This window comes from Hemiscyllium ocellatum, chromosome 21 (genome assembly GCF_020745735.1).
Source record: "Hemiscyllium ocellatum isolate sHemOce1 chromosome 21, sHemOce1.pat.X.cur, whole genome shotgun sequence".
Classification (NCBI taxonomy): Eukaryota; Metazoa; Chordata; class Chondrichthyes; order Orectolobiformes; family Hemiscylliidae; genus Hemiscyllium; species Hemiscyllium ocellatum.
The window spans coordinates 36,440,301-36,462,102 of record NC_083421.1 but is presented as its reverse complement, the minus strand read 5'-3'; the positions used below and the strand labels follow the sequence as shown (position 1 = coordinate 36,462,102).

The 21,802-nt window shown below is 39.8% G+C and overlaps 1 protein-coding gene across 1 annotated transcript in view; it reads left to right on the top strand.

Annotated features, from left to right (window-relative positions):
* Window positions 1–21,802, top strand: part of cacna1ba (calcium channel, voltage-dependent, N type, alpha 1B subunit, a) — a 600,961-nt gene that overhangs the window by 451,932 nt on the left and 127,227 nt on the right. The window contains exons 21-24 of the mRNA XM_060841327.1: window positions 6,503–7,339; window positions 8,870–9,084; window positions 10,896–11,022; window positions 16,776–16,905. Coding sequence (XP_060697310.1) covers window positions 6,503–7,339; window positions 8,870–9,084; window positions 10,896–11,022; window positions 16,776–16,905 — 1,309 coding nt within the window. The remainder of the gene's footprint in view (window positions 1–6,502; window positions 7,340–8,869; window positions 9,085–10,895; window positions 11,023–16,775; window positions 16,906–21,802) is intronic.

Below are 21,802 nucleotides of genomic sequence, written 5' to 3'. Positions count from 1 at the left end.
CTAATCTAGAATCCATACCCAAGGAAGTGAATGTCTCTGTGCTGGTGGAGGGTGCAGGGGAATGCTGTCACCGTGCTAATTCTGAGTGTTGAGCATCATCACCCTCGCAGATGAAAGTGGACCTGGAGGGGATGTCTGCCTCTGCTTCGTAGCATCGGAATCTGCAATTGGAGAACAAAAAGAGTCAGCTTATGTTATGCACAATCCCTTTCCTCAACAGTGATTTCAGGGATTATTCCTGAATGTCCAATCAGCAACACCAGTCTGGAGGCATCCTCAATGGACAGCTGGTCTCTCTGACTGTGCATGCTTCAGGTCTGTCTTTGCCAACAAGTTCTGTAGTTGCTGCCTTTGCTAGTGTCAAGATCTTCATGCTCAGGGATATTTTTATCCAGTTTAGGAACACTCTCACCTCCTATGAACATTTGTGTCCTGCTAACGGACATAATGTGTTATCCCAGTGGGTGTATAACCACCTCATTTGCACACATGCCAACAACAGCTGCTGAGATTTCCCCAGGAAGTGTTAAACACCAACTCTGCTACAAATGGTGCAACATTCACAGCCTGAAGTGGCTCCCACACATTCAGTCCACACGCTCCATTTGATAATGAAGCTTGCAACCCAAACTTCTGTCTGACAGCTTGCTGGACTTGCACACCATCTCTGCTTGATAATCTAATGAGCACCAAATTGCAGTGACTGCACAGTGCCACTTACTGTGGCAGGGCAGAGCAGATTGTTCTTTCACTGTACTAGGCATGGGCCTCAGGGGTGCTGGTCCCCCCTGGAACCTTCATCTAGGTTTCCCTGGTCAAATAAGAAGGCCTTCTGCTGCTGTTCCTAGGAATTGGAGCGTATTGCCTTTTATGGATGATGTGGAGGAGAATCTGCAACTAAGCATTGTTGAACCATGGGGCCAAGTGTTATCTGTGCTTAGATAGAATAAATGACCAAAATCAACAGCTGAAAACAGTTGTAGTTCCCAAAAGCTGTTCAAAAAGCAAGAAAGGTGCTTCTGGCTTGTAGCTAGTCAACTTTTAAATATGACACCTGGAATTTCAATGCTAAAAACTCTGTAAGGAGGAGGCAACAACTTCCTGCCAGCCCCTGCCACATGGCACGTCCATGCAGAGCTGATTAGCTAGCAGCCATATACCAACTATTCTGGCCCTAAGCAGAAGTGTCACCAAATTCCTATCCCTCCAACAACAACTGTACTGCTACCAGAAGTCAATTACAGGCTTTACTGTATTGAAAATACCCTGTCATTAATAAAAACTATATTTACAGTCATTTGGAACTTAAGTACTGTTGAAAGAAAGAGCCAATTTGTCGATGCTTTCTGTCTTGCACTCATCAGGGCAATTTGCAAAAATAACATTGAAGGAGAAAACCAACATTTGTGTTGTGTGAGAGGAGATTTTTAATTGGTTGGCAAATGGATCATAATGGCTAGAATATTGCCGTGGAGAATCCACCATGAATGACGGTTTACTATTATAACTGTCAAACTTTGTTTAGATTACAGACTGGGCAGTTTGGCTCATATTGGTCAGAGAAATGAGCCAGTGAATAGCTGTCACCAATTTTTTTTATCTAAACTGGCAAAGTGTGTTTATAATGTTTCTAAATGCAAAGAACATTGCCTGTGTGTTAACCTGTAGCTTCCAGTACACTCATTGCAAGTCCAACGGACAATTCTGAATTCATTTCCGGTGTAATTCTTTGCACATTCAGAGTTGGCCAGCAAATGTTGTCCAATTGAGAAATCCACACCTAACTTTGGAGATTATGTTGTAAGATTTGCAAGCGTGAGCTGGCTATGTACGTCAACATCTTGTTTGTTGCAAACAGTCAAAGCAAAAGGCTGTCTGATACAATCCATCAGTCTTGAGGACATACCCGACAGCACACAAGCACTGAGGTCATTATGCATTGGTACTCAAAGGGCCCTTGAACTGAAATTCCACCAGCCGTACTTAAGCCCATATACCCACAGCAATAGTTGGAGTCTCTAGATTACTAGTCTAATGACATTGCCATTTTACCACTGCTGCCTGCATATCACGCCATCCCCCACTCATACAAGCCTGATGTTGTCAATAGACAGAGTAAAATAGCAAGAAATCCTTCAAAACAAAATACTTCAAACATTAATTTCAAATATTTAAAGGCCAGAATTTTAAATGCATTGGAAGCTTGATAGCATCCCCTCACAGTTTCTTTGGACAGTTACTTTTGCCACTCTTGATCTCTTCACAGTTTTGATTTGGAGATGCCAGTGTTGGACTGGGGTGGACAAAGTTAAAAATCACACAACACTAGGTTATAGTCCAACAGGTTTAATTGGAAGCACTAGCTTTCGGAGGACTGCTCCTTCTTCAGGTGGTTGTCATCTGATGAAGGAGCAGCGCTATGAAAACTAGTGCTTCCAATTAAACCTGTTGGACTATAACCTGGTGCTGTGTGATTTTTAACTCTTCACAGTTTTGATGAGTTTCTTAACCATTCCAGTAAGCTTGACAATTAAGTAATTTATGCTTTTTTTTAACTCATGTTCACATCTAATTTTAACATTTCTAATTCCAAAGGCTACTTTACCTCTTACCATCCACAAATATACCCCTGGACCATACCCAAAAGGGTACCCATGACTATCCAAAACAAAATGCACAAAGTTCAGAGGCGCACCTCATATTTCAGCTTTATATTTCTGGATGACTAAAATCTGATTGGTGTGGAGACAGCTGATCATTTCAATGGATAACTGACTCTGTGAACTGAGCATGTGCAAAACATGACCTGCCTGTTCCTATGCCTGTGTAAATGGGAAGTGTAGGTGGGATTTGCAAATTCTCAGCTCTCTGTCATGAAGAAAATCCAGGCTGAAGTTTGCATTTCTGTATTGTGAACTAACTGTATGAAGGTGTTAAAATAAAGACAAGGGGAACTGTTTTTATGTTTCTTCCTTAAAATGTGGAGATTTTAATCATTGTGGAAAAAAATTGATTGGCCACAAAATTTGCCCTTCAGATCTAGTGATGTCATTAGTACTAATCATGAAATTAGTCATTAAGAGAATGATGATTATATTACCATGATATTCAAGTGAAGTGTATTTTTAATTAACTATTTAGCACCTTTTTGGAGACTTTTGTGCAGTGGTAGTGTCCCACTGTCTGGACCAGGAGGCCTGGGTTCAAATCCCACCTGCTCCTGAGGTGTGTGATGACATCGCGAACAAATTGATTAGAAATGAGCTTAGTACCTTTACAGCAGACTCTTGTGATGCAGTGTGTACTATCCCTACATCTGGACATGAATGCCCAAGTTCAAGTCCCACCTGCTCCAGAGGTGTGTATTAACTTCTCTGAGCAAAGTTAAATATCAAACAACACCACATTATAGTCTAACGGGTTTGTTTGGAAGCACTAGCTTTCAGAGCACTGCTCCTTCTTCGGGTGGTTGTGAAGCAGGACCATAAGACAAAGAATTTATAGCAATGGATTACAGTGTCATGCAAATAAAATGATATAGTTAACAAACCAGGACCTTTGATTCATGTCACACTAAAGGTGACTCCACTATGCTATACACTGTCTCACACACAAACACACATTCAAATGCTCACACACTCACACAGACTTTCTTTCATACACACGCTCACTTTCATATATATATATATATATATACACATACACACATACACCCCTCACACTCACACCCACGCAAACACCCTCTCACAGGCTTATACTCCATCACACCCACACACACATTTTACTAAGCTTGCACACATGCAAACACACATGCTCTCATGTGCTCTTACATTCTCATGCACATACTCTTGTGCCCACATTCTCTCTCTCACGCACACACGTACAAGTCTATAGGGTGAATTTGTATTTGTAGATACATTCTATTTTACTCAAAAGAAATGCACAACCTATAGGGCAGTCAATGCAGGCAGTCAATCCATATAATATTTTGTAAGTTCCACTTTGGAATTAGAACCAATCTGACTCAAGATTAGGATACAGATAGACTCTGATCTCACACCTTTAATGCATTGTCTGACCTGAGAGATCACCTTTTTTTAATAAAATCTTAAGTTATCTCGAGAATGTGACTTAAAAGAAGTTCTGGGATTTACATATTAACGAACCGAAACTTGTAACCCATTCTAAAAGATGAAAGACTTAACAGCAATCTAGGTTTGTTAAGTATATCATTTTACTTGCACGACACTGTAATCTTTTGCTATACATTCTCTGACCTATGATCCTGCTTCACAACCACCTGATGAAGGAGCAGCGCTCTGAAAGCTAGTGCTTCCAAATGAACCTGTTGGACTATAACCTGGTGTTGTGTGATTTATAACTTTGTCTACCCCAGTCCAACACTGGCACCTCCACTTCATTGTAAAGCCAGTTACACTTTATTTAACAAGATGCATCCTTTTTGAAGGAATTTTACAGTGAGACTAACAGTGGAGAAAAAAAAAGGAAGATTTTGTCAATTCATACTGGAAAAGGAGTGTGCAGTTTGTGAGAACCTCTTCAGAAAATCTCTCGAGGAATATAAACTGACTAACAGCAATTTTAGGATTTCTACCTTATTGGGTATCTATAAGCTCCCAAAGTGACTGTTGAGCTTCAGTAGAGTAATGGTAGCAAATATGCATGGTTTGCATAATCCTGTCATTTGACTGAGCATGATTTCAAAGCCCCGGTGTTTCAATAGTGCACACTTGGTAAAAATTTCCTGTTTAGCGTTTTTAACCTTTAACTTTGTCATTGCGCGAGTGGTTACATTTTGGAATGTGCTGCTTGAGAGTGTAAGGTGGAGGCAAGTCAATTGAAATATTCGCAAAGGAATTTGTTTTTTTTATTTGAAAAGGAACAATGTGAAGGGTTTATGGGATGAAGGCAGGGGAATGGCACCAAGTAAGATGCTCATAAAGAGAGCTAGTATAGATATAATGGGCCAAATGGCCTCCTTCTGTGCTGTAATAAATCTGTATTTTGTATGGATTTGCGATGTCTCAATATTGATCAGAATCTTGCACACTGAACTATGCTATTTGATACCTCAACAGTTTAATTCTGGAATAAAAACAAATAGAAATTCTGACCATGCGATGGACAAAAAAAAATCTTGAACATTATTTAATCATTTGAAAATTACAATTTCCTTGGAGGCTAAAATATAGACATTGAGGTCTTTCAGTTTTTGATTTTAAAAAATAGGAAACCAGTTTGCTTTGTCTTTAGAACTTCATAAAAAGTTTGTAACTTAATCATTTCAATTATTCCTGCATTGCAAAGGACAGTGAAATAATGTCTAAATAAGCATAATTAAGGATTTTGTTTTTATTTCCAACAAAAATGCCAAACTGTTGGTTCAATAATTCCCTCACTTAGAGAAATAAGATGCTGTTGTGGTTCTGTTCGCCGAGCTGGGAATTTGTGTTGCAAATGTTTCGTCCCCTGTCTAGGTGACATCCTCAGTGCTTGGGAGCCTCCAAGGAGGCTCCCAAGCATTGAGGATGTCACCTAGACAGGGGACGAAACGTTTGCCACACAAATTCCCAGCTTGGCGAACAGAACCACAACAACGAGCACCCGAGCTACAAATCTTCTCCCAAACTTTGAAATAAGATGCTACCCATGGCCACTATGTTTCAGATGGTGAAAGAGTTACTTTGCGGCTAAAGCTTTCTATATGCTTTCCACAGTGGAATTGTTCTATGTCTCAGAGGTCACCTCAATATCTCATTTGAATGCTCCTATCCAGCTTTTATTGTAAATGTGTTTCTTTGTACCATTTGGAACATTGTTATATGTGTGTGTGCTTAAATTTCCCCTCAGTACTTGTGTCAAGTGTGATTCTGTGCTTCTGATATTTAAATATAAGACTAACAAGCTGAACATTACTGCAGAACAACAGACCTTAGATTTATATAAGGAATGTTCTCATTCCTTTGTTTCACATTTACCATTCTCAATTCATTTCTTGTTTTGAAATTTTGTAGTTTTCCTCATATGCAAAACGACCATAAAAATTTCCCTTTGATGCAAGCACAGAATCAGAATTTGTCTTATTCACACGTTCACATTTACTCAGGAGCTGTGCTGCTGCTTGATGATAGCACCCAACAAATGACACATTGTTACATCTGAAAATGGATGGCATTTGCTTGTGGTGCTGATCTTTCCTTTTGGCAAGGATGATTGTGTTAGGATTGTGGAGAATGTGTGTTTCAGTGCAACAACGACATCTAGGTGACTTTTTATCTAGCCCCATTTCAAAAGGTAGACTTTCCATTCAATCAGAGAGATACTCTCCACGAAAACAAAACTCTATTATTTTCACCCTTCACTTAAAATTCTGTATGTGGTTAATTTTTCAAGCCGGAGGAGATTTAAAGTGGACACAGTTTCTCTAAATACTTCTTGAATGTGCAGCTTTAAATTACATCTTATTACTTGTTGTTTATAGCAAGGATCAACAGAAAGCGTTCAAGTCAATGTCCGTCTGGGAACAAAGGACTTCACAACTAAGGCGTCAACACATCCTTACTAGTCAAGAGGCTCTGTTTAATGAACTTGACGATGAGCAGCGCAGAGTGTATGTCTCTTCCCATCAGATCCGGCCAGATATGAAAACCCACTTGGACCGGCCTCTAGTTGTGGAACCCAGGAAAGACGTGCGGAACAGCAATGTTAAAGTCCGTCAAAATGATTGCCAAGACAGCGAACACGAGAGGTTGGTCCAGCCGGAGACCTGCGAGGTACCAAAACGGCACCATCGGCATCGGGAAAAGCCGAGCGAGCTCGAGAAGGGGGATGGCACAATTAACAATGGAGAATCTGGGACCAACAGCAAAGATGAACCACGGCACTCACACAGGAGCCAAAGTAAAGAGACTGAACGAGAGCAGGAGGAAAGGCCTAAGGATGGCAAAGGTGATCGGAGCAGAAGTCGTGAAGGAGGGAGGAGGCACCATCACCACCAGCAGAGCTCAGTGGACGAACCTCCCGAGAAGGAGCACAGGCGTCACCGGTCTCACCGGCATTGCTCAGATCAGCAAGCCAAGGAGGGAAATGGCACAGCCAACGGCACAAAGGGTGAACGGCGGACACGTGCCAAAGATGGGTCGCGTTCAGGAAATCGAGAGGGAGACACAGCCGGCAGAAGTCAACACCCAGAGGGAGCTGAAAGGCGACGCAGACACAGGCAGAAGGCCCTCTCAACCTATGAGTCGGAGGAGAAGAGAGAGAATGATGAAAAGGAAGGAGAGACTGTTCTACGAGAACGACGGAATCATAAAATGAAGTAAGTTTTCACAAAGTTATTGAGGTCAATATTATATTTATGTGTGGTGAAACAAAGCAGTCCAGCAGAGGTCCCTTTTTAAATTCAACTGACAATTTGTACCTTTTCCTCCCTGTTGAAAGGTAAGGGGAATTTAAGAAACTTCAAATCATGACACTCAACAGATCTTACCTGCCCTTCACAAATATTTATTCTGTCTATTCCATCAGCTTGTGACTCTCACACTTCAGGTTAAGCTCTTGGCATCAGCCAAAGTGGGACCTGTTTAAATTGAACACTGTGTTCAATTCTCCCTGCCGAGCTATAGTTTTGTCTTTTAGGAATCACACCTTGCCCCTTTTGCCTCTGCCAGAAAAAAGAACTGGATCTCTCAGAAACAGAGGCAGGATTCCAGCATTTGAGCATCACTCTCCGTTTTAAGGGATCTGCACAATCTTCCTAATGCCATGAAAATCTGCCTAAGCTCCCTGGCCTGGGAAGTGTTAAACCGAATGATATTGTACAATGGGGAATTTGTGCATCAGATTAGTGCTCAGTGCCCTGTATCCCTATATTTTATTCTTTTGCTCTGTGAAGTCCATGCAATGTGACATCTCTATGGTAACTTATGGAAACTGCTCTCCTCCATTAGCCAACAATAGATGGGTTTACTCTCGTCTCTGATATAACACTGCCTTCTTCAGAAAGCCCATATATTAGTCTGGCTGCAAAATTAACTAGATTCATGTGTCTGCATCCGACCGATCAGAATGCCAGGAGAACTGAAAAATCTTCAGGCCAGAAATCAACCAGAGGGTTCTGAACATTTGGTCATTAAAGGCTAATGGACATGAAATACAATATATAAATAGGTAATTGTTTAAACGTAGCAAATCAAATGTGCTGAGAACTGAAACAGAATTCTCCAAAACAATAGTATTAGAATTGATGGGTCATTAAAACCCATTAAAATCCAATTGGATGATTTATTTTGTAATGACATTACAAAGCATTCCAAACCATGATCATTAAGAATTTTGTTGACCAGTGCTTCATTACATTTAGCGATTATTGACAAACACTGTGGCTAAAGAAAATCAGTGAGTGGGTGAACACCATTCCTTCTCTTCTTAAGCCAGTAGTGCCAGTGTCAATTGTACAGCCACTGAACACTATCCTCTGTGCACTTACTAGTAGTGGGCTCATCTGCACATCCAGCCATTAACTGAGCAACATACTGATTCTTTTTAATGCAGAAGTCCTCACATATAAGGGATCAATGAAATTGATTGATAATTTGATTGCTTTTTAAAATGAATGTGGAAATGACCAGATAACTGAATGATATGTATATATTGTGACTTTCAAGGAAAAGTCATGGGTCAATTTTAGACCCTTGCCTGTTAAGCTGATGCTGTCATGTCAAAGCTTACAGCTGCCACAGTTTGTACTGAACAAAGAAGATTCAGTTTGCTGTTACTGTTGATCCAAGTGACTGGGGACTATTATGAATAAGATCTTTGCTTTTTAAACGTTATCGTATTTTCACAGGGACAGTCAAACACCTGTGGATACGGCCATGTTGGGGACCACATCGCTGCCACCTATTGGTGGTTTGAAGCATGTTTCCCAGCAACCAGAGGATGCCGACAACCAGAAGAATATTAAGCTTGTGACATTACCGACAAGAGATACAGAGCACACCATCACTGTCAACATCCCTGTCACCATCACTGCTCCTCCAGGGGAGACCACTTTACTCCCAAGTAAGTGACACAACAAACTGCACAGCAGAGGGGAAGAAATGATTTAATATTTGTTTCTTTAGCAACTGGATTTGGCTGGACAAATTCCTATGTGTTGCAATCAGATCCATGAAGCATACAAGTGTAACAGGGCGAGGTTACTTTTAGACTAATGGCTCACTTGTAATTTTACTGCACAAAAATCAATTCTACAGCTGGTGCTTAGCAACAATGGTCATTAAAATTATGTAGTTGGATCCCTAAAATACCAGTATGGGCTGGCATAGACATTGACCATTTGCCATTCCTGTTGTTAATTTAAATAGGGAATGGTTACTAACTACACTCAATCATAGTGGGGGTGGAGGGGTCAGGCCAGAGCCACATTATACATGTGCTGTCAGAACGAGAAGGCACTGTCAGACAGTGTTGCTTCAATTACTTCTATTGATAACAAGCCAAAACTATTTGCAATCTACTGCTGTTTATCTCAGTGTCCCAGCCTTAATATTCTCATCTTACAATGAGGGCTGACCCCAACTCATTGATTTTTTTTCCTGAGTTTTTTAGGCTCATTGACTGACAAACATGACTATACCGTGTCGCGTCAAACTCTCCAAAGGCAGCTACAACACACGGTTAGCTGCTGGTATCTCTGCCGAGATCTTCCTTTGCATCACCATCATGTGTTCGGCCCAGTGACCACAAATCAGAAAAGCCAGTGAAAAAAGAGGGCCCCTGAACTTGTACACCGAGCAGTTAGCCTCAAACTTCCTTGAAGCTGATGTTTGTTTAGCCACAAGATCAAAACCAGTGACCACACCCTTGACCCTCCAGTCAGTGTAGGGATGTGCAAAGCAATGCAAAACAGTGAAGAATCATTCACATCAGTTGGTGCATGAGTGGTGAATGGACTCAAGTGATTACAATAAAAATGATGATGATGATCTTTTATCACATAGAAAATGAAATGGTTTACTACTCTGAATATTAAACATAATATATTTCAAGAACATTTTGCTAACATTTAGGAAAGGTAAATGGGAAATGGCCCTAGTTTAATCCTGAGAGTTAAACGAATAACATCTGATAGATTCCATTCTGTGCTGTAAATCTACCAAAACAGATCTCAGTTTGACAATGGGTTGTACCCTACCAATTTCCATAGTCACTTTAAGTTGGTACTCTGTACTCTTTTACGTCTGTAAACAATTATAAAATAACAGTTTCATACTTTCTCTAATCTAAACTACCTAACTAAATATGAAATTAATTTTGGTTTACATGGTACTTAAAAATGCGCAGACCAGGGATGTTTAGCTGTACAATTTTGAACAGGTGAGTAGAGTTATCCAATGATTTAAATTTCATCAGAATGGTTAGGAAGTGGGCATAAGAGGTCTCCAATCACTATGCTGAGACAAAGAAACTTTGGACATTATTTTGATATATATCTATTCAGGAGTTAACACTGCAATGCCTTTAGCTACAGAGATTGGTGACTGGTGTACCTAAGGAAACATCCCCATAACTTGTGGCATTTTCTTATGTTGCTCTGGTTGGCAAATTCTCACATATTCTTTATCAATGTATTTATTGGGAAACAAAAACTGAATGCTTAAATATAGCTTATTTGGGCAGGGCTTGCCAATACATTAGAGAATAAATTTCTGTTTCAATATCCATGCAAATTCATATTTTAAAATCAATATACAACAGTGGTTCAATTTAATCGACATAACATGAAACAGATGCAAACCGTATTGGTTACGTAATTTTAGGAGATCAAATAATCCTCATTTTTTTATTCTGTTTTTCAGTTAATAGTGTAGGTGTTGATATGGAAAGTACCACAAAAATGGAGGAAAAGAAAGACATCGATGCTGATGATTTGATCAAAAACGGGCCAAGACAGATACCACCATACAGTTCCATGTTCATTTTCAGCCCCAGAAACCAGTAAGTACCATTGCTGTAACTCCAGCTTATGACCAGGCTAGCCAATAGTTTTTGGCACCTCATCACATCAATGGGATACTTCTAAGTCTATGTTTCTTCTTTCTTTAAATACTTATTCTTCAAGACAATTAGGAAATTATAAGCTTGTTTTACATTGCAAGAGATATGCAGAAATAATTTGCCTAAAAATAATGGCTTGAATTTTAGATTGTATGTGCCAATAATGAAGGGTGTGTTTCCCTGAATGTTCCTTTAACACAATAGGCATAAATCTCTAATGAGTCTTTTATCTGGCTGATAATGTAGCTTGCATGCACCCATGGCCAATATAATCATGTATTGCCATATCAGCAGACATACTGAATCAATAAATGTTTCTGCTAACTATGAAGAGATTAATAATACAACAGCAATGATATATAGGAAAATGGCACCAATTACTTTCTACGGATTGATGGGAGCAGCTAACTTGGAGTTGAAAATTGCCATTCATTAAGTGCTACCAATTGGATAATTATCTCTGAGCAAGAGCTCAATCTTTACGCTAGAATCTGAATATAAAACATTGTAGGAAGAGTTTGAAACTGTAACACTATTTCGGAACTCAAGTTAAACATATTGGAATTAACTCCACGGATGGCAGTCAGGTGGTCATTTTTCACCCACAGTTCATTGGGGTTGCAGGAACATCATTAAAACAGGCAGCAAAAGAATTAGAATTAGATTTTATTGTCATGTGTACTCGAGTACAGCAATACAGGAGTACAGTTAAAAGTGTACAAAGTCACCATTCTCTGACGCCATCTTGGTTACAAAAACCAGAACTGAAAAAAAACAACAGCAGAAATAGAAGAAGCAGAGACAAAAGGAAAGGAAACCATCCAGATCTTAAACTGAAAACAACAAATGCTGGAGGTCACAGTGGATCAGACAGTAACCATGGGGAGAGAGCAAGCGAATGTTTTGAGTCTAGATGACTCATCAGAGTCATCTAGACTCAGCACATTAGCCTGATCTCTCTCCATGGGTGCTATCTGACTGGTTGCGATCTCCAGCATTTGTTGTTTTCAGTGCAGATTCCAACATCTGCAGTAATTTGCTCCAGATCTTAAAGTCCCATCTCAATAAAGGAAAATGAAACGTTCACCCTCCCATACCGGTGACTGGGCAGACTGCAGTCTTTTGCTGATACTGATCACTGAGAGGAGCTTTACTGCCACACAAAGGGTTTTATGAGACAACTTGATATAATTTTGCAAAGAGGGAGATTGAAATATTTGCTGAGAACTCTGGTAGCAGCAAATCAATCAAATCAGAATCCTGTTGGACTTGATGGGTTTTTTTTCTTTTTTCTAAGAATATGATTATCTTTAAAAGAGCATGATGAAACATCAATTATAGAAGTTCCAAAATAATCAGGTACGCATCGTTTAAAAAATAAACTAATAGCACAGTCAAAGCACCACATGATTTCAAATCCAATACTCTGACAAGTGCTTTTGGGTGAATCTTTCTTCACTGCCTTCACCTTTGGTGGTGACAGAATTACAGTGAGATCAAAATCATAGTGCAGCAACTTGGCCCACTCACGCCACTGAGTGCTCACTTGTTGAGATTGCAGTCCAAGCCAGAAAATCAGCATTGCTTTAAAACTGGCAGTGACTGTCAATGAGTGATGGAAATTTGGATCTTTCTGTGCAAGTATGACCGCATTACAATCTGAATGCTGTGACAACACGTTAAGAAAGGTCAGTGAGCAGTGCCAGTGAAGGTCAATGATAACCTGGACAAATGCACAGCCACCTTAAGCACCACTGGCAGCCAGTCAGGAGTAACGAGCAAGTTATTTTAGGATTTTGTGAGGCTACGCAGATTGTGAACATTTCTGCATCAATGGTGGTTGTGTCTTTTGTAGGCAGTTGCTGTGATGAGAAAGTGTGTGGGATAGAAGGCAGAAAGTCAGCAATCAGGATGTTTCAACACACTGATGCTTCACTCCTTTAATCCACAGATTATGTGAGAAGGTGAAAAAGATTCCAGAAGCTAACAGCTGGGAAGCTGTTAATGAAGTCACATTGCATTTAACTTTCATGATCGCCTAACCTTGTACTGACCATATTCGCATCTTCTCATGCGACATTAATGCAGCTGCTAGCAGTCGATAAAAACCTTCCCTTTCACAGGGGTCTATCCATCTCCCTCTCCCACTGAGATCACCTTCTTCAAAAAAAAGGAGAATTGATTTGCAGAGAGGACAAGCCATGTTATTTTCTCCCTCTCTACCCTATCCCCAGCAACAGTACTTCAAGGCTTCAAGTGCACAGCAGAATACCAGCATTTCAATGGTTACAATGGTTCAGACTGCCAGTATAGTTCATGGAGCAGGTGGTGGGCTTACTGTATCCGCTGCTCACCAGCTGAATAGAGTCACCTGCTGTTCAAACCCTGTTTGAAACAATGGGCTGAATCTCACATTTTGTTTTTGCCTAAGTCTGAGTTCATATAGATGTTTCTGAGACATTTCCACCACGAGGCCGAGGCAATTTTCTTGCCGTACCTTATCAAACTCACCGCACTAAGCCCAATGGAATCTGTCCTGTCTAAATCCAGTCCTGTCTTACCACACGCCATTCCCAGAACGTTTTGCCGATATCAGCCAATATCCCAGAATTCACTGGCATTCCTTGCCACCACCCCAACCCCGCTAATCCCTGGCCCAAAACACCTTTAAAAGCCTGTGTGCACCCAGACAGGCACTGTCAGTCCTGTGCTGCCCAGCACTTTTCTGACATTACTTCCGCCCCCCCGACGTAGCAGTCGGGGGAAATCGACTCCCTGATTTGCGGGCAGGAGCTGCTGCTGGATGGGGTGAGGGAGAGATGGGATTTCCTCTTTCCCAGGACAAGCTGTGGAGGCCACAATGCCAGAACATGCCAGCTCAGTCATATGGAGGAATGCCAAGCACTGTAGGGAAGATAGTCAATGACCTTTTCTTTTCTGCCAGCGTAGGTGCCATCATTTTCTCTCTGATAACTAACACTCAAACCTTCCAGCTCAGCGAGCTAGCTTACATACTTAGCGACCAATCTTCTCAAAAATTGCTAACCTAACTCTCACTCTATCTCTACTATCGTACTCACCTCTCACCAATGTTCATGCTTTGCATTTCACAATGTTGCCTGCAACATCATTCACCAGCCACTCTCACCAACCGAACCCACAACATCATTAACTCTGCATACCCTCTACTCTGCCTACTGAACTACTTACCAACAGTCAAGCTGTGCCACCCACTTTCATCTCCCTTATTACCTCTCCCTCTCTCTCTCTCTCTCTCTTTCTCTCATTCCAGAAGGAAAGCAACTCCCAATAGGACAAAATGAGTGCAAATAGGTAATCTGTCATCAGCTCCTCACCCTTTACTTGGAGAACATCCTTACCTTGTCACCCCCAAAGAGTTGAATGACTGCCTAAACCCCTGGACTGGTCTTGTAAGCTGCCCTTGGCTTGCTGTGCTAATACCCCCTGAGTAAACCTCATTTGTCTCGAGAAAGACGTGCTGATAAACACCATGGGTTTCCTGCCTTTATGCCAGTGCTAAATGGAAAGGCAAGGCAAGTATTTCTGGCTGAGGGGGCAAAGTAAAAAGAGGCAGAGCAAGGCAGAGATGATGTCAGCACCCGGGTAGGCACAGAGTGAGTGAGTGCTATGACAGTGAGATGCAGCCTGGTCCAGTTCATGAGTTGTTTCATTTCAGTTGAGCAGATAACTGGAGTGATGTAATTGGACTCGATGTTCTTTGGCATTTGGGAAGGGGAAGATTATTTACTTCAGTTTCCCATTAAGAGGACCATTTTGGAAATTATGTTAAAATTGTCACTAATAACATGCTGCTATAAGCAGGTAAATGCCTTCAGCTTTACAGGAAGAAAGTAGAAAGTGTTTGGAGGGGAAAGTTAAACTGTTCAGTGAAGGTAATGGGATATTTCAGTAAAAATGTTTTGAACTGACCATGAACTATGTTACAGAATGCATCAAGGTGTGCTCCCTTGATAGTCCAGTAGAGATGTAACATGTAACATGCTGCCAATTGTCTTCACGGTGGTAATTAGAAGTCACTGAAGACAGCAACCATTTCAAGAGCTCAGTAATGCAGAAAAGTAGCTTTAAATTAGTGTTTTTAGCTTAGCATTTATCAAAACTAAGTTGACTGTGTGTCTTGTTTTGACTGACACACCCAGTGCATACATTGGGCCCAAATCTTTTGGTCTCCAGATTGTCGGAGATGGTACTTAAGGTTGAAGAAACATGTCAGAACATTACCAAAGTTTTGACATACTGATTTCCAAAGAAGTTGCTCTTAAAGTTTGAACTTTCAATAAGTAATTCTCCCTGCTCCTCAAAGCTAGAGTTAGAGATGTTAGACAGTTCCTATGTACTTACCTAAATAGTTGTCCATGAAATATTAGACAGATTTAAACCTCGTCTAACTCCTGGTGACTCCACAAATGACCCAGCATCACTCACACCTGGTCCCCCTCCCATCTAACCCCTTCCTGACTGCAAGCCCCAAACTGATCATCCCTCCCCACCCTGCTATTTATATCTGACCAGACCTGACTACCTTCCAACACCCAATTACAAATCTACCCACCTCACTCAACTGCCTCCTCAGCAAATCAACACACTTAGTCACCCAAACAGACTTGCATTAGTTCAAGGTAGCAGCTCACCATCACCTTCTCAAGGGCAATCAGGAATAAGCAATTAATGCTAGTCCAGCCAACAATACCAGCATCCTGTGACAAAATATTTTTGCCATAAGATCAGCATGTCTGTCGTCTTCTCTCTGACACTCCACTGCGATGGAACTCACTGAGACACTTAATATTTATGGGAAAGCTGGACACAGGAAGAAATGTGGAGCAATGCCAACTCAGGGAAAAGTTAGAACAGAGTGGCAATCTAACGAATATCATTGCTTCTTAGAAGATCCAGGCCAAGAACATTCAGTGGAAAATGAATGGACATTCAGCATTATTCATACAACAATAATGTCTTGTGCAACACAATAAGTAGACTCTTTATCCAATCTCCTGCAGAGAATTACAGATGAAAATCTACAGCTTTTGGAAGAACAAAATCTTCACAAAATTCCTTCACAACTGTTTCAGGCAATCAAAAGTGGTCTCAGAGAGCATGCTGATTAATTATATGAGGTGGTCTCCTTCCCAGCAAAAAAAAACAGGTCTACCTATCACTGAAAGAAATTTGCAAATAAGAGTGCACCCTCACTAATGAGCCCAGATATACATTCTATTTATGCCAAGAATTGCTAATAAGTTTAATTTGATTAAGTAATACAAATAATTACTTTAATGGTTCACTATAATTCCTTCATTTTAGTTGCAGTTTATCTGGAGGGTGGGTAGCTTATATTAATCTCATTGATATTTCCTGTGAGAATTTAACTTTTTTTTAAGTGGGCTTGTGGAATGAACTTCAAGAGAAAAAATTGACTAATTAAAATGTAACATGATTTAATCAGTGAAAATTTACTTTATATCATGAAATATTGGCACAAGAGGGAAGGAAATTACAACTTGTATTATATATGTAAAAATAACAGTTACCTGTATGCATTCCCAATGAGAATTACAATAGCTGGTTATGAAGCTATCCATGCATTCTCTTAATTCTTGGTGCGCTGTATGCAATATGTGATAATATTTGTTATGACGCCTTTTTCTTAGTATTCGCAGGGCATGCCATTACATTGTCAATCTACGATATTTCGAGATGTGTATCTTGATGGTGATAGCAATGAGCAGTATAGCCCTGGCAGCAGAGGATCCTGTGACAGCAGACTCACCAAGAAATAATGTAAGTTGTTGTAACAGCTAATAAAATGTCCCAGTTCAGCTGCAAATGCTCTTAAAATGTACTTCAATAAAGAACAACTGAATCATTATATCGACAGGATAAAGTCTAACTCGTTTGGTGCACAATAATATGTCCTTGAATCTTCAGAAAGATTTCACATTTGATGTTGGGACATCAATTTTCCTTTACTTTTTATTGGTTGACAACTATCTCACATTCACACAGAGCTTTTATTTCTTTACTTATCCCATTTCCCCTTCTTTCGCCTTGCTCTATGATACTTATTGTCATTGAACGCTCCAGCTCTCCACTCGAGACCTTCCATTTTCTCATTCTCCTCAACTTAATTGCTCAAAAAAATTACATTTCTAACTTTTTACAATTCTGATGTAAGGTTGTAGCCCTAAAGCATTCGCTCTCAACAGAAACTGCCTCTGCATTTCTATCTTTTTCTGTTTTTACTTCATTAATCTTCCTCACCAGGCAACAGAGAATAGGCGTAAATGTGTCATTTATGGGTTGGCAAGATGAGAAGAGTAGAGTGCTCCATGGATAAATGCTGGGGCCTCAATTATTTACAATTCATTTCAGTGACTTGGACAACGGGATTAAAGTTGCTAAATTTGCTTAAAACACAGGTAACCAGGAAATGTAGTTGTGAATTGGACCTAAAAGAGTCTGCAAGTTACATGAGTGGTCAAAAATTGACAGATGGAGTTCAGTATAGTGCAGGAAAATGTGAACCTGTCCACTTCGGCAGGAAGAATGGAAAAGCAACATTTTAATTAAAAAGAGAGACATTGCAGAAGTCTGAAGTACAGAGGGTGTCCGGGAACATGAATCACAAAAGGATAGTGTGCTGTTCAGCAATTGATTAGGAACAAAAACAGCATGACGTCATTTCTTGGAAAGGGAATGAAATATGAAAGCAGGGAATTGCTGCACTTGCATAAGATGCTGGTGAGACCACATCTAGAGAACTGCACACTGTTGCCATCTCCTTATTTAAGATTGGATATAAATGCACTAGAAGCATATCAAAGAAAGTTCACTCAATGTCTCCTGGGATTGAAGGAGGTGTTATCTTATGAGGAAAGGTCGATTAGGCTGGCTTTGTATCCATTGGAGTTCAGAACAATGAAATCTTATTGAGGTAATCTTATTGAAAGGTATAAGATCCTGAGGAGACTTGACAGGGAGGGGACAGAAAGGATGTTTTCTGCTTTTAGAAGAGACTAGAACTAAGGAACTATGTTTATGACCAAGATGAGGAGAACTTGTTTTCTCTCAGAATATTGAATGTTTTAGGCCTGTCTTCATCAGAGAATGGTGGTTGCTGCCATTTTCCTTATTTTTGTGGGTGTGAATGTGTTAGGTAATGATTAATACACTGACCCCATCCACAAGCAAAATAACACATTGAATCACACACTTATCAGCTCATTAATAGCCGACAGAGTAAGAAACTTGCTTATATGCTACCTATCAGATGCCTCAACACTGGCAATGTCAAGTCACCTGACATTGCTCTCCAGTCAGAGCTTCAGGGTCAAAATGTCCAGCAGTCGAGGACTTTTCTGGAGAGAATCCAGTGATGAGACAGCAAGATTTTTTAATCTGTTTCTCAGAGGATGGGGGTCATGGGAAGACAGGGTGTTCAAGGGATCGGAAGCATAGTGTTTGCTTCCCAGTCAGTAAACTAACCACCTGCCATGGCCATGAGGGAGGCAGATAATCAGGAAGGTGGTGATTTGAGGCCCTTAAGTGGCCTTCATTGATCAGAAAAGGCCTTACTTGCTGATGAGTCAAACCATGGACCTACTTTTCAGCATTTAAATGCAGAGTTGCCAAAAAGGGTGCAAGTGACTTGCCAGAGACAACTTGCCCAATTATCTCCCGTTCTCAACACCTCTTGAGAAAGGAAAATTCTGCCCAGATTCATTGAATATTTTAAGGCAGAGGTGCACTGATTCTTGACTAACAAGTGACTCCAGTGCTCTCAATTTGTATTTTCATGAGTTCCTTACTTGATATTAACCTTTTGTTTTGACCATGCAAAATGAATGAACATTATTTGAATTTGAATCAAAGGGAACAGTCATATGTACATGAGGCTATCAGGTAGTTGCCCATCAGCTGTAGAGCTGGCAAGACAACTTGGTGCCTTTTTTTCAGCTATACCCACCAGATTAAGTGCCAATCAGGCAATAACTAGCCACTGGTGGGCCTTCCCAAGATCAAGGAACATTGGGTAGCCAATCAGAAACCAGCAGAACTTCATTGCTTGATAGCTGCTGGTACTAGAGCCACCCGAGGCCACAGAGGACTGATAGAGCTAGGCTTAGGTGAGTGGCGATGAGCTGTGGGCTAATGTTCACTAGGCAGAGGGAAGGATCAGTTTCGGTAGGAAGGGACGGCTGTTGGCCAGTAATAGATCTCAATACTTGGTGGTGTCAGAAGGCAGTTCCTAGGCCTTCTTGCCATCGACTTAATTGAGGGAGCGGCAGGGAGCCTGTGGGATCGCTGACCCCTCACCCTCCTACCTGATTAAATGTACCACAACCACCAAAACATCATGGGGACAGGGGTAGTGTTAAATTCCATTCACGTTATGGGCTACTTAGAGTGGGGATAGAGTCATACAAGACAGAAATACACCCTGCTGGTTAATTTTTCTTTTATCATGATAGACATGCTCGGACAGTTACTCCACTTGTCAAATTACATCTTTAAGTTTCTTTAGTAATGATATCTCATAATGATCAAGACTTTCTGCTAAATCTAGTGCCTGTAATTGACCAAACCACAAGATATTTTGAATGCATTTTTTTAGAATCTTTTTGATGAAAACCTATTCTATGCTCAAAACCCATCCTCTTGCCACCAATTCGATGTTAAGACGAATGTGTCCTATTTACCGCTGTTTGAGAAAGTCCATTAAATTAAGCTCTTTTTTCCTGCCAACTAAGGCACATTCTAACAATTTTGAACAAAGAAATTGATTCATGGACATCAATGATACCAGTAATTGATTCATTAAAATTTTAAAATCATTTTCAGTGATGTGTGATGTTGAGTGACAGTCTTCATATTGAATAATATATATTTCTTTCAAAGAACATTTTTCCAGCTATATTAATAAAATGACACCAAGGTCTCATTCTTAAATATAATCAATTAATATTTTGAATGCAAGAAAAGAAGAATCAATTACTTTTTGTTCCGCTACCCAGATGCATTGATATATAGAATATTTGCGTGTTAGTTTCAGTTGTTTGATATTATCTAATCAAAGACTTGAATACTAAGTTCAATTTGAAAGCCATCACAATATGAAGCATAATTTGCACTCAAATTACAAATTACAGCCAAAGTGGAAAATCTAATCTAAATCAGGCTTTCATTGATGCTGACTATATTTTCAGGCTTCTGCAACTTCCAGTTCCAAATAATGTATTATTTTATGAAGTCTTCTTAAGTTGACAGAAATAATGAAGGACCTTTGATTAATTTAACAAACAAAAATAACTATTACATTGCAATGAAAAATAGTAAATGTTTTCCGTGGCTAAAAAATCTATCAAAAAAGCAAAATATGACAACAGAAGCATTTACTTAAAGGTATGGGGGGGGAGGAATGGGAGTGACCAATCTGAATCAAGCGCACAAATATTTTTCTCTGAGTCATAGATACAACAAATGAGTCTCTTTATAAAGAAAATGCTTGTGTTATGAATTGTTTTAAACAATTATAAAGTGCTGGTTTGTTAACACTTTCAAAAAGAAAAGTCACATGACACCAGGTTATATTCAGAGCCCTGTCAAAAGTTTAAATTCAAATAAACCTATTGGACTATAACCTGGTGTCATGTGACTTCTGACTTTGTCCATCCCAGTCCAGCACCAGCACCTCCATATCTTTTAAAGAGGAGTTGAAGAAACAGTTGAACAAGAAAGGGTCTAAATACTCCAAGAGTAAATATGGACATTTGAAACAATGGCTCTGTGAAACTATGTGTCTCCAATCCTGCTGGGATCTTGAAAGTGTTTTCTGTTGACTGCAAGGAAAGACATTTCAATACTGTTAGCTGCTTTGAGCTATAATTGTTGATTCTTTTGCTGGATTGTAAACTGGGTTCAAAGAGAACTTACGGTTTGACCATCTTTGATAATTCACTTGTGAATGTTTACTTCTCACAAAAGAATTAACTTACTTGATGAAAGAGCAGTGCTCTGAAAGCTTGTGATTTCAAATAAACTTGTTGGACTATAACCTGGCATCATGTGACTTCTCTCTATGGAAGAGTTAACAAACCAACACTTCATAATTGTTTAAAACAATTCATAGCACGACCTTGCTTTTTATAAAGAGACTCATTTCTTGTAATTACAACCAAAAGAAAAAAAATCTGTGCTCCTGATTTAGATTGGTCATTCCTTCCTAATATCTTTAAGTAAATGCTTCTATTTTCATGGTTTTATTCATAGATTTGTGCAAGTGGTTAGCCACAGAACATGGTATTGCAAAAATGTTTACCATTTTTTATTGCAACTTAATAATGATTTTTGTTTGTTAAAATAATCAAAGGTCCTTTATTATTTATGTCAGTAATAAACAATTTAAGAAGGCGATGCAAAATAATACATTATTGGGAACTGGAAGTTGCAGAAGTCTGGAAATATAGTCAGGATCAATGAAAGCCTGATTTAATTAGATTAGATTCTCTGCTTTGTCTGTAATTTGTCTTCAAAAATGAATATTATAGATGAGGGTGACACTAACCTAATATGTCTTGGGAAACTGACGAGATATGACTGACTATCTGCTTTGTACCCCTCCCTCAAGATACCTCTGGCATTTTTAACATTTGGCTTTACTTTTGTGAAGTGAAAATAC